Raw genomic sequence first — 12081 nt, forward strand, 5'->3', positions numbered from 1 at the left:
GGATTGGCCACATTTAGTTTCTCATTCATCAGTTGACGATATATGGGTTGTTTTCACCTTTTGGCCAAGTGAATAATATTGCTGTGAGCAGTTATGTCTTCGTCTTTGCACTGACTCATGAGAAGGGAAGCTGATACTGTGCTCACAGCCAGAAGCTCCAGGATGGGTTTGTTCAAGAGCCCATAAGAAGCTGCTACGATTCTGAAAAGTCTCTGAGAAACTCCCACCAATGATCTCAGTCTCCACCAACAGAGTGAGGGATCCCAAGAGCTTGACAAGAAGTCACTCTGAATCTCTCACCCACCCATGGGCCCTTCAGCTGCCTCCAGAGTGTAAGGCTGCTTTCCCACCCTCCAAATCTCTGGCAAGTACTTCCATTGACAAACTCCAACCCACAGAAGGAAGGCGATTGGGGGAGACAGGATTCCAGGATTTTGCTTAGTGAAGCGGAAGAAGGCTTAGATGGGTTGGTAGTGATGTCAATGTGACAACAGATGAGCTAGGCTTGCTTGCCCCTTGATCAATTCTGTCTCTATGTTGTCAAAGACTAATGTTTGTGTTGCTCCAGAATTCATATGTTGAAGTCCTAACCTCCCCTGTGATGTTGTTTAAAGATGATGCCTTTCTTTCTCTCTGTCTCTGTCTCTGTCTCTCTCTCTTTCTCTCCTTGCTTATGCACAAAAAGGAGGTCACCATGAGAATGTGGTGCCTGAAAACCAGAAGGAGAGCTTTTATCACAAACTGAATCAGCCCACACCTTGGTCTTTGACTCCCCAGCCTTCAGAATGTGAGAAAATAAATTTCTATAGTTTAAGCCACTCAGTCTGTGGTATGTTGCTATTATGACTAATACATATTTGTAACCCTTTTATCCCCACATGAACTTCCACATTAAGAACATAATAATATGCAAGTTTTCCCAAAATTGTCTGCCTGGAGATCTCCCTATCAGAGTTTTTCTCTTCCACACATATGATGACAAAGTCAATGGATGAATAAATGAGGTTATTTTATTGCCCCTGATAACCTCCTTCCAAGAAGAAACACTATCTGCATCCAGCCCCAAACCCTGTGGTTCTTTCCAATGACAGGGAGCAGAGCTGGAGCAGCCAAATGGTCCGATAGTAGTTCCTATCCCTTCTGAGCATCAAGCACTAGCTACCTCCAAGGATGTAACATCCAGTCCACAAATAAACTCCTTCTAATCCTTGGTCTTCCTTCCCCAGTGACACCACTCAAAGTGTCTCAGTTGTTGTGCTGGAAGACAGGTCTTTGGATCATCCAGAGCAGAGACTCAGGCTGACTGATACGTGGGGATGAGCAACTCTCCAGAGATCCTGTAACACCCAGGTTTTGCTGGCATCTTGCTACCTATACTCTAGCTCTTCAGAAGAGAGGTTCCCTGCTTGAGGGACAAATCAAGACCAATTGTGCATACTTTCAAATGATCCAGATGTCTGAACCCCACCTTGACTGAGTGGGTCTCAGCTGGAGGTTGGACTCCTTAAATATTCCTCAGGAATTCATGCATTTAACTACCATCTATCCATCGTCCATCCATCCATGCATCCATCCATCCATTCATGTATCTGTCATCTGTCTATTGATTTATCTGCCTGGAACAACAAACAGTGCCCTAGAAAACAGGCATAGTTTGTGTTATTTATTTTTATTTTCCTTCCCCAACACCTAACTTAGTACCTGTCTGGTAACAAAGCTTTTAAAATACTTTTTAAATGAATGAGTGTCTGGATCAATGAAAGGCTCTGTGATTTCCATGTGGGACAGATGCTGTCATCGTTCTGCCCCGATCCTTAAGGTGCTCAGTCTTGAAGGCCCCACGCTACTCACCTTGGACGATGGGAAGGAACAGAACCAGGAACAGCCACATGTCCTGCCTGCCTGGGTTGTCTCTCTGATGCTCAGCTAATGCCAGTTGCCCTCTGGGGACTTGAACTGAACTCAGAGGCAAAGTGCTTGCTTTTCTCTAAATCATTTTTTTTTAGTTTCTCTCACCTACTTCCCTTATTTTTTTTTCTTCACTGACTTCCTAATTTCATTCATTAGAAGAAAAGTAGTGCCGTCCTTTGGGAGCCTATGGCTGATGTTATCATGTGTCTTCAATGATTTGGGGAAGCAAAGCATCCCACTGGCCAGGGTGCTACTTGCAATTGTGTGTGGGGAGCCAGCTGCCAGCAAACCAGGTGACCCAGTGCAGCAGGACAGGGACACAGAACCTCAGAGTCGGGTCCAAGGGAGGGATGGGCACATGTTGGGTTTGCACCTGAGGAAGAATCAGTGCTCAGGGCTCACACCCAGCCTCGCTGGACATACAGCCCCATCCCGGACCCCCTTCCAGGCAGCCCATGTCAGTGCATACCAGACCACCTCTCCTACCCTGGGCCCTGGTGCAGCCCAGATCCTGAACCACTGCCCCTCCATCTCAGGCTTCTTGATGAGGTCTTGAGTCCTTCTGAGGCAGAGGTGCCATGGGGCGATTATAAGGAAGGAGAAGTCGCCTTTTCCCGTCAGTCTCATTGTACCCTAGATGCTTCCTCTGTCAACCCTTGGCAGATTTCCCCTGGGTGTGGGCTGTTGGCCACTTCCCAGCTCCAAACTGCTTATGTTAATGATTCCTAAGTGACTTTCACACAGGTGTCCACTTTCCCTTCAGGTGTCCCCTCCTGACGGTCCCCTGTTCCCTTTCCCTCTCCTCTCTGAATCAATTCTTTTGTCTCCTTTTTCCATCTATGTTTACCATGTTCGTGAGTTTGGTTGTACTTTTTGAGGGTGGGGTTGTTGTGTTTTGTGCTTTTATTTGCTCTTCTAATCTTTAGATGAAATATTTAGTTTGGGAATCACATTATTTTGAAATCATTACTTATTTTGGGAGAGAGATAGATGCTTAACTAACTGAGCCATGCATAGGCCCAAGGAATTATATTATTATTTCAAAAGCTCCTAGTCTGTTCTCTCTTTGCAGATGTTTTAGAAAACTCTCCTCATTTGTGGTCATGTTTTGGTTTGGCTGGTCTTGTTTGGCCCTTCTTTTTCATATCACATGTTTGACTCAAATGTCTGATCATTGTTGGTTATCTGATTGTAACTGAGGTTGAGCCAAAACATAGCCTACTGGGGCTCTGAGCATGTGGGTGCAAAACACCATGTGAAATAGTTGTGTCGTATTGTGCCTAATTATTTACCCTTCCTTCCCTTCTTGACCTACAGGCTATGCTTTCCCATAAGCCGCCGAGGAGTATTCTAAATACCACAGTGAAGAGGCTTAAAGGTGGCCTCCAGCATCCTCTTTAGTTCCCTTGGTTTCCACATGTATTTTATTAAGTTAAAGAGCCTCCTGGGAGCTGGAAATGTTTCTCTCTTGATTTAGGAACTGGTTCCATGGAGTGTTTATTTCTGCAGATGTATTGAACTGTGCACTTCTGATGTGTGTGCTTCCTATGTGTATTTTATACTCCAATAAAAAGGTTTTAAATTTTATCATGGAAATCCTTTCCAAGCCATCACATATGTGCTTATCAACCCTTTAAATAGCAGCCTTAATGTTTCATTGTGTGACGGTAGCATAATTAACTATTCCTGTATGGATGACGGTTGACCCTGTTTCTAGCTTTTTACTCTTGCAAACCTATGCTGCAGGCTTCTAGTTCAGGTAAGATGAAGTCAACACACTCCAAAGACCTCCCCCCGCTGCCCTGACTACAGCTGAGAACTCAGGCAGAATACATGGACCTGCTATCTGAGTATTTTGCAAACTGAACCCTAGTAAGAGATTGGGGAAGGAAACTGGACCAATCCAGCTGTGTGTTTTCTGGTTATGGTTCCTTCTATAGCCTCCCGCCTGGGTGTGAACCCTGCAGCCCACATCCTGAAAGTGCACTCTCAGCAGGGATCTTAAGTGCTCCAGAAGAGGGGGAAAGGGAAGCCCTAATGGGAGATGGGGTCAGATGCCCAGAGTGTTCTTGGTGTTTGTGTTTTCTTTCCCTCCCACCAGGTCCCCAGCAAGCCACAGGACAGAAGCTGCAACTCCATCTGAAGCCGCTGGGGGCCAACAGTTGGAACTCTGAAGGAGAAGAGTCCTCCCAGCCCAGAAGAGCTAGGGTCCCAAACCTGGGGTTAGAAATACCAGTGCATCTTCTCCCTCTTTGTTCTCCTTCTGCTTGCACCTAAAAGCAAACCCAATGACAGGAAATACAAAGCAGATTGGGGAGAAAAAAGCGTCCACTCTCCAAGCTTCCCAACAAAAGGACCAGGAAGGGAAGGGGTGGAGGCTCTGAAAGCTGGGCGGGGAATTGGGGGATGGAGAAGAGGAAGCAGCTGAAAAAAGGGATCCTAGGCCTACCAGGCTCGCGCCCCAGCTGTGTGCGGCTCCTGATCAGACGCTGCAGAAATACTCCACGTTGAGAACTTGGTAAAGACCTCCACTGGAGGGCGCCCAAGTGGCACATCTGAGGAGCACCTGCCAGGCTCCAGAGAGCTCCACCAGAGGACACGGAACCGCAGTCCACAGAAGCCACATCACCACTTGAGGCCCTAGCCTCACCAGCTGGACTGCCTGCCAAGAATGAAACCAAAGTCAGAGTTAAAGACCTTTCCAGCGAGGTGATTACCATTGTTTTGCAGTTCGTGGTGGTTAGTTCCGTGAAATGATGCATGCGTTAAACACATAGAACCAAACACCATCACAAAGTTGTACTGTATGTAAGCTTTGAGAAGTAGTAAAAACAACAAGAAAAACGTTTGAAACAGTGCACTTTGTGTATATGTGGTTTATTTATCCCAATTACACCTCAATGAAACTTGAGAAGAAAGGGAGGGAAGGAAAAGTTTGAGGGGAGGCCAATATTCCTGCCCACTATCCCTTCATAGTTCTCAGTTGTAGGCAGAAGCCCCAGGGTTTATTGGGACCCCACCCCAGAAGGAGCGGCTATCACATGCCAACACAAACAGAGGCAAAAGGGCTGTGGGCAGGCTGTCCCAAGATGGGCCACTTTGGCAAGAAGATTATTTTGAGCTAAAGGCAGTCAAGACCCTGTGGGCTCCAGAGAAACCTTTGACCCTCCCTTAATTACATACAAGAATCTCAATTGGAGGGTCTTTACAGATAAGGGTTATTACGAGGGATAAATGTTATCTGAGTAACCCAACTGCATGGCGGGGCAAACATTTGTTTACACACATTTACTGGTTTTCATCTTCCTGTGAGTTGCTTTTTTTCCCCTTTGAGTTCCCAGACCACTACCCCCTTTTCCTTAATTCAAATTGACATTTATACCCTTTATGTCTGACTGCCATGTCAGTGTGAGTTCTCCACATACATACTATTAAATTTTAATTTCTCCTATTAATCTATCTCATATGAATTTGATTCTTAGCCCAGCTAGAAGGACCTTGAAGGACCCAGGAACTCTTTCTCCCTGAGAAGGGGATGGGACATTCTTGCTCCCCAAGAGTTGGTGTAGTCGGCAGGACTAGCTGGACACCGCTCACTGAGACTCTGCCACAGCTGAGATGCCCCCAGGACATATGACATATAGCCAGCAGAAGGTAAGATTTCTTACCATGCCAGGCTCTTGGAATGGCTATTTGCTGAGGCCAAGGAAATAGCATGATGAGAGTCCCTATCTCTCTCAATTTTGATGAGCAGGAGACAATATTCGTGGACCTAGTTCCTTGGGCTTAGTGGCTTTGTGGTTCAACCAGTTCAATTTGGCTGAGTGTCCTTTCATTACTGATCCATTTCATCCCAGAAGTGCTCTTTGTTTTCCTCTGTCTATATGATTTCTGATGTTTGTCATCTGTTGCTAAGGGACATCTTGGAAGCCAGAGCTTCAAAATTGGTGGACACAAGTCGAGCACTTAAAAGCTGTTTGAGCTCTTGTCACCTGAAGAGGATTCCCATGATAGGATGAGCTGGTCATGGAATGGGGTAGACTGACACTAGGTCACCCACCAGCCTCAAGAAACCTCCATGCGAGCAGGTACACTGTAAACAACACACAGTCCCCAACCCCATGACACATCCCTCCTAGGTGTTATTGTGGCTCCCAAAGAACCAAGGCTTTGATAAAGCTGTTAGATTTATTCTTTTGTTTAGTTTTATTTTCTCAGAGTTTGGCTTTATGACCAGTGAGAGTTTTTCCTTTTGGTCTCCACCATCTGGAGGGTGGACTTACTGGGGTACAACTTGGTGGTGAAATAGACTGGGAATCCAAGTCTCTTTCACTCTGTCATGTTGTGCCAGCTCTCAGGAGTGTTTGTCCTGAGAGGTTCCAGACATTGGAAACCTTTGTATCTCAACCCTCATTGCTTGTCAGTGTTGGAAAGTATGATTCCAGAAGTACTGATATGATGTCACTCATTAGTGGGTCTGTGACCGGAGGTGTCTCACATTTCTGTGGGAGACTGGAGACATCATTTCCACAATACCACCTTACCACCTGTGCACTTGCTTTCTTAGTCCAATGTCAGGAGTAAACGTTTGGATCATGGAAGCTGCATCACCTCTGCCCTCTCTGGTCACCTCTTGTGACATGAGTTAAGTCACAAAAAGTCTTACTGGTTTGAGTTGCTAGTGATATGCTACCCATCAACGGCCAGAGGATGGATCCTTTAAATATTTTTAAATAGATATATTTCATAAAAAGCTCTCAATTATCTTATTAGCATAATGGCTAGGCTTAAGGATTCCCTTTGCAAAATGGAAGAAGGTCGAATTTAAGACAAAAATAAGTTTCCACGTCCAGTGTAAATCTCCCTTTGTTTCTTCCTTCTTTACGTTTCATTGACTTTTTCACTGGCATTGTAGTTGTTTTGTAGTTGCATACGTTACTCAGTGTTCATCACATAAATGGACTCTTAAACTTCTTCCCCTGTTTCAACGAATCCCCACCAACCTCCGTCCGGGGAACCATCCCTTTGTTCTCTACAGGTGTGAGCCTATTTTCTGGTTTGTCTCCCTTTTTTTGCTGTAGTTGTTCATTTATTTTGTTTTGTCTTCTTAAACTCTGGCCACATATGCCTAGTTTAACATCCCTTTGCCGACAAGATTTACAGAGATCACTCTGGCTTGATCCTAGGTCCAATGTATCCAGGATGCGCCTATAAATGCTAAAAGCAGGAACGTGAATTTAGCAAAAGCACCTGACACTGGTAATAAGATTCGCTTTGCTCCCACCTTCCAGGGCTCTGTAACCAGGCTCTGCCAGACTAAGGAATTCTTATACAATGTGTTTGCAGGTGTATCCTAGACCTCTCACCACCACAAAAAATTCATGTCCCCTGGACAGCAGCAGAGTTTTTAAATTATAAAGACCTTACTTCTAGTTTCAGAAGCTCTTGCCATATTTAGAGATTTACAAAGATTATTTGACTACATATGCAACCTTCCCTTCACAGAGGAAACAAAAGACCAAAATTTCTTCTAAGCCCTCCTACAAATGACCAGTTGAAGGCCAATATTTAGGGGCTTATAGAAGCCAAACTTACATTTTGTATCTAGAAAAAAGGGTTTTTGTTAAAATGTTTTATATAGACTTTACAAAGGCATTAAACTATTGGTTTCCATTTTAGTTAAAAGTCTCTCTTATGTAAAGAAGCAATTTTTGTTTAAAAGATGGGGCAATAGTTGATATTCAGGCTATAATCCAGGTCTTCAGGAATTAGGAACAACGGTTCTTATTTTGCAAACCTCTACAAAACCAGAACCACAACTCCAGAGACCAGTAGAAGCCCACTTAGCTCTATTGATCTCCAAACCTTGCCTGTTCCTCTTAAAATGTTTGTGAATATTAGAAAAGTTCAGGACATTGGAAGAAAATATTTTTGTTCTTTAAAAAAAAAGGTGAGGGGCGCCTGGGTGGCGCAGTCGGTTAAGCGTCCGACTTCAGCCAGGTCACGATCTCGCGGTCCGTGAGTTCGAGCCCCGCGTCAGGCTCTGGGCTGATGGCTCAGAGCCTGGAGCCTGTTTCCGATTCTGTGTCTCCCTCTCTCTCTGCTCCTCCCCCGTTCATGCTCTGTCTCTCTCTGTCCCAAAAATAAATAAAAAAAACGTTGAAAAAAAAATTAAAAAAAAAAAAATAAATAAAATAAAATAAAATAAAATAAAATAAAAAAAAAGGTGAATTTTAAATGGCAATTACCCTGAAAACCTTAGAAAAAAAATTTTTTTATACTCTTTCCATGTCCCTTAAAACTAAATCTTACCACGTCTTTGAAATGTAAACACAGCCCACGATCTCCTGAGAATGAAGAACAAGAAAAAATAAAGAGGGAAAGAGGCCTTTTAAAAATACAAACCATTGGCAGAACTCATGTGCCCAAACTCCAGCCCTCTGAGGACAGGCAGAGAAGATCCAAGGATTCCTCCCTGGAGAAAAGTGAAACGCTTCCTCTGTGCTTTTGTGATATAAATTCTCTACCCCCCATCTTCACTAAGACCTAAGGGCCTTTTTACAACATGTAAACCCTAGGGGAAAGCTTTTTGTTAAAACAAATAAATAAACACAACAATAGAGGGAAGTATTTAAAAATCGGGCCTGTCATGTCCTCTCCACAAATAGTAGTACAAACAAAATTAAGATTTTGTTTGTGTCTTGTCTGTGTATTGTGTGTGTGTGTGTGTGTGTCCATGTATGTTGTACATGTGAGATATTTTCCCTATCTCTGGGCAGTACTGCTAAAACTAATTTGCAAAAGAGCTCTATTGAGTTAGTTTGAAGGCAAGTACTCGTAAGGACTGGGCATTCTAAAACTCAAAAAGGTAAAAACTCACCCAAACGTGTTTCAAGTTCACACGACCTGGGAACATATTCAGTAGTAAAGCGAATTTAAGGTTGCTGGTTTACTTACAAGGGGTATGGCTGAAGAGTTGCCAGCTTTAAATAGAAAACTTTTATTCTGCTTGCATTTACTAAAAACCAAATAAGGTCACAGTATCACTGTTGCACTTGACTAGGAGAAAAAGAAACCTTAGAATAATTGTTAATTTTACCTAATGCCTCATGAAGTTTTGGGGGTAGTCTGAGTATAATTAAGACAAGTTAAAAACAAGTAAATTAAACTGATGTAACTACGATAAAATAATAAGCAGAGATTTATCTGGTTTTGTCTTATTATAGAGACACTAAAGATACATTTGGGCCTGTTAATAAACAGATTTCATGCTTGTATTATGATGGTATTATGAAAAAAGCACATGTTTCTAAAAATTCCAAAATATATTCATTAATTTGCAAATATAAAGAATTCTGGTGTAACAGAGATCAAAGTTGCTTACTTCTTAGTTTTTACTGAAAATTAGGGTTTCTAGCATTAAGAATTCTAATAAATGTAATTAAGACTACTGGAAATAACAAGGGAAACTCCACATATGAAGAAAATAACACATTTGGTTTTGGTAAAAGAAAATATGAAGAATAAAAAGACATATTTGTTGAGGGAACAGAAATTAATTCTGTCCTAAAGTGAAACCACTTATTTCAAGAGGAAACATTTAAGACAAAAATTGAAGGTAAAAAAGAAAGTTCTGACAGTTTATGAAGAAAGAATATTTGGAAAGAAATGTTATGTGTGGCCAATCTGGCTAAGATTATGATAAATTCAAAGAAATAAATGAGTTTTAACATCAAAAGTGCACTGGTGCAAGTTTTTGTTCCCTCTCTATAAAAAGTACAGAGTTGGCTTGAACTAATGGTCTGCTCTCCATAAGAAATTGTAAGCAGGGGCGCCTGGGTGGTGCAGTCGGTTAAGCGTCCGACTTCGGCCAGGTCATGATCTCGCGGTCCGTGAGTTCGAGCCCCGCGTCAGGCTCTGGGCTGATGGCTCAGAGCCTGGAGCCTGTTTCCGATTCTGTGTCTCCCTCTCTCTCTGCCCCTCCCCCGTTCATGTTCTGTCTCTCTCTGTCCCAAAAAAAAAAATAAATAAATAAACGTTGAAAAAAAAATTAAAAAAAAAAAAAGAAAGAAATTGTAAGCAAACCTTTATCTTTTTAAATTATCTGCCTGAAACCCATGATTCTGGCGACCAAAATAATTTCCTGTATTTATCACATCTTGGATACCTAAGAAAACCGAGTGAGTCTGAATATCTAAGGAGTTACATTTTGCTCTCACAGCTACGTAACCTTCTATATTTGCCTTGAATATCTCCTACTGCCACGTTAGTTGAAAGGATAATTAAATATTGTTTCTTAATAATTTGTTATCCTATTCAAACATTCAAACCTTTTCAAATTTCTTGACATTTGAACATTTCAGAGATTTTTGTGAGCAATTAAACTAATGAGGCTACTTGGTACACTTACTTACATGGGAAGCATTGCCAAATAAGTGATATGAAACCCTCTTAGATTATGTTTATATAGATATGTTATTAAAATACATGTTCTAAAAGTTATATGAAACTCCTACAAATCTGAGGTCCTGGTATGATATTATCTGGAAGTGTTGTGTGTCACAGATCCAGATTTCCGTGTAGGCTGCAGTGACAGGAGCTCCAAGCAGATCTCGAAGAATGCACATTTTTAAGTCTTTCCTTATTTACAGACAGTTGTATGTGTATTAGATGCCTCATTACACTAGCAAATGTGCTTCATTTTCAAGGAGATTCAGGGAAAAACTGCGAGTACAGGTTTCTAATACCTCAAGACCCTAAATCTGAACGAAGTAAAAATTTCCAGAACGAGTGGAAAAACTGGATTCAAGCAGAACCAAAATTAATAGCATGACTCTGAACGACTGAGAAAGATAATTACACTCTTTATGACTTTTTGAAGTATTGCTACTTTCCACAAAATGTTTTAATTGGGCAGATTTAGGGAAACGTTGTCTCTTCAGCTGACTGACTACAACATTTTGATAAAATATACCTTTGTGAACAAATTCGAGTATTTATCTTTTCTCCTTACCTGAACGCTCGAGAATCAGAAACTCTCAGGGAATATTTTCTTTTTTTATGGAAACTGTTTATTTGCTTCAGTTCAATAAGAATTTGTTCTACCTATGACAGGACACAATGGGAAACACTGCGTATATTACCACGCTGGGACTGGAAGGTCATATTTGGGAATGACGTGCTCAGATGTGACCTTACCACGCTGGGACTGGAAGGTCATATTTCGGAATGACGTGCTCAGATGTGACCTGACAGCCTTAAAGAACTCAGGTTGATTTCATGGAGCCAATAAAGCCCCTTGGAGATACCAGACTGATAGCTTGCTTACAGAGTTCCCAGCAGCCTTACCAGGTGAGTAAAGAAGGTCACTTCCTCACAGGTACAGGAACCCCGGGATGTTTGGGGGGCCTTGAGAAGAGAGGAATTCACCCAAATCTATACGTATTACAGGCAAAGTCTGATGGCAAGTAATTGGTTTGGCTCCTGGCCTCAAGAGGCTGTTAAACTTCATCTGGAGACTTTTTATGAAAACTTCTAGCAAAGCAGGTTGAAAGAGTCAACTGCAATTCTTGTACTTATGGAAATAGGCCAAGTTTTATGGAAAATGACTTATTTTGCAAACAAATTAGTATTAATTTCATTATCTTTGGTCAAAGAAGTGATTATAGAGAGAAAATATGTTTCAATAACACATCTTTGTACATTTTAGATTTTATTACTATTCATTATATAACGGATTAGGTCCTGATTTCTTCTAGTGTCTTCCACCACCAGCTACAACGTTCCAAATAGACATTCTGAGGTTTCTCCCACCTTTCTGACTTGGAATCCTTTGAGAACTAAAATTGCCCTTCTCCTGAGGTTCTGCTAAATGTAAACCACTTACCTAAACCTAGAGAAATCCACAAGAACTCATAACCTACACAATCTTTGTGCCTATCGCTCAGCAAGTCAAGCAGAGATCACCAGAGACATTTGAACTACAAACCCAGGGGACCTGTCTTGACTGCACAGCCTGCCTTCACTCTATCTGAGATGCTTCGAGTCCAACATCTAGAAGTCTGCTCCACTGGCTGCCCTCACAACTCGGAAACTAGCTTAACATTTGATCCAGTCATGAACCATTGGGTTCCTCTTGTTTCCATAGAAAAGCCTCTTGTTTCTTACCTG

At 42.1% G+C, this 12081-nt stretch overlaps 1 protein-coding gene across 2 annotated transcripts in view; it reads right to left on the minus strand.

The window, feature by feature from the left end:
* LOC147574522 (CMRF35-like molecule 5) overlaps nt 1-1986 on the minus strand; it is a 56730-nt gene extending 54744 nt beyond the window's left edge. For both annotated transcript variants that reach the window (XM_086687979.1, XM_086687978.1), the window contains exon 1: nt 1852-1986. In XM_086687979.1, coding sequence (XP_086544105.1) covers nt 1852-1891 — 40 coding nt within the window. In that variant the 5' untranslated portion in view covers nt 1892-1986. The remainder of the gene's footprint in view (nt 1-1851) is intronic.
* Nucleotides 1987-12081: the final 10095 nt, after the last annotated feature.

This window comes from Puma concolor, chromosome E1 (assembly GCF_028749965.1).
Source record: "Puma concolor isolate L17-30 chromosome E1, mPumCon1.1.hap2, whole genome shotgun sequence".
NCBI classification, from domain to species: Eukaryota; Metazoa; Chordata; class Mammalia; order Carnivora; family Felidae; genus Puma; species Puma concolor.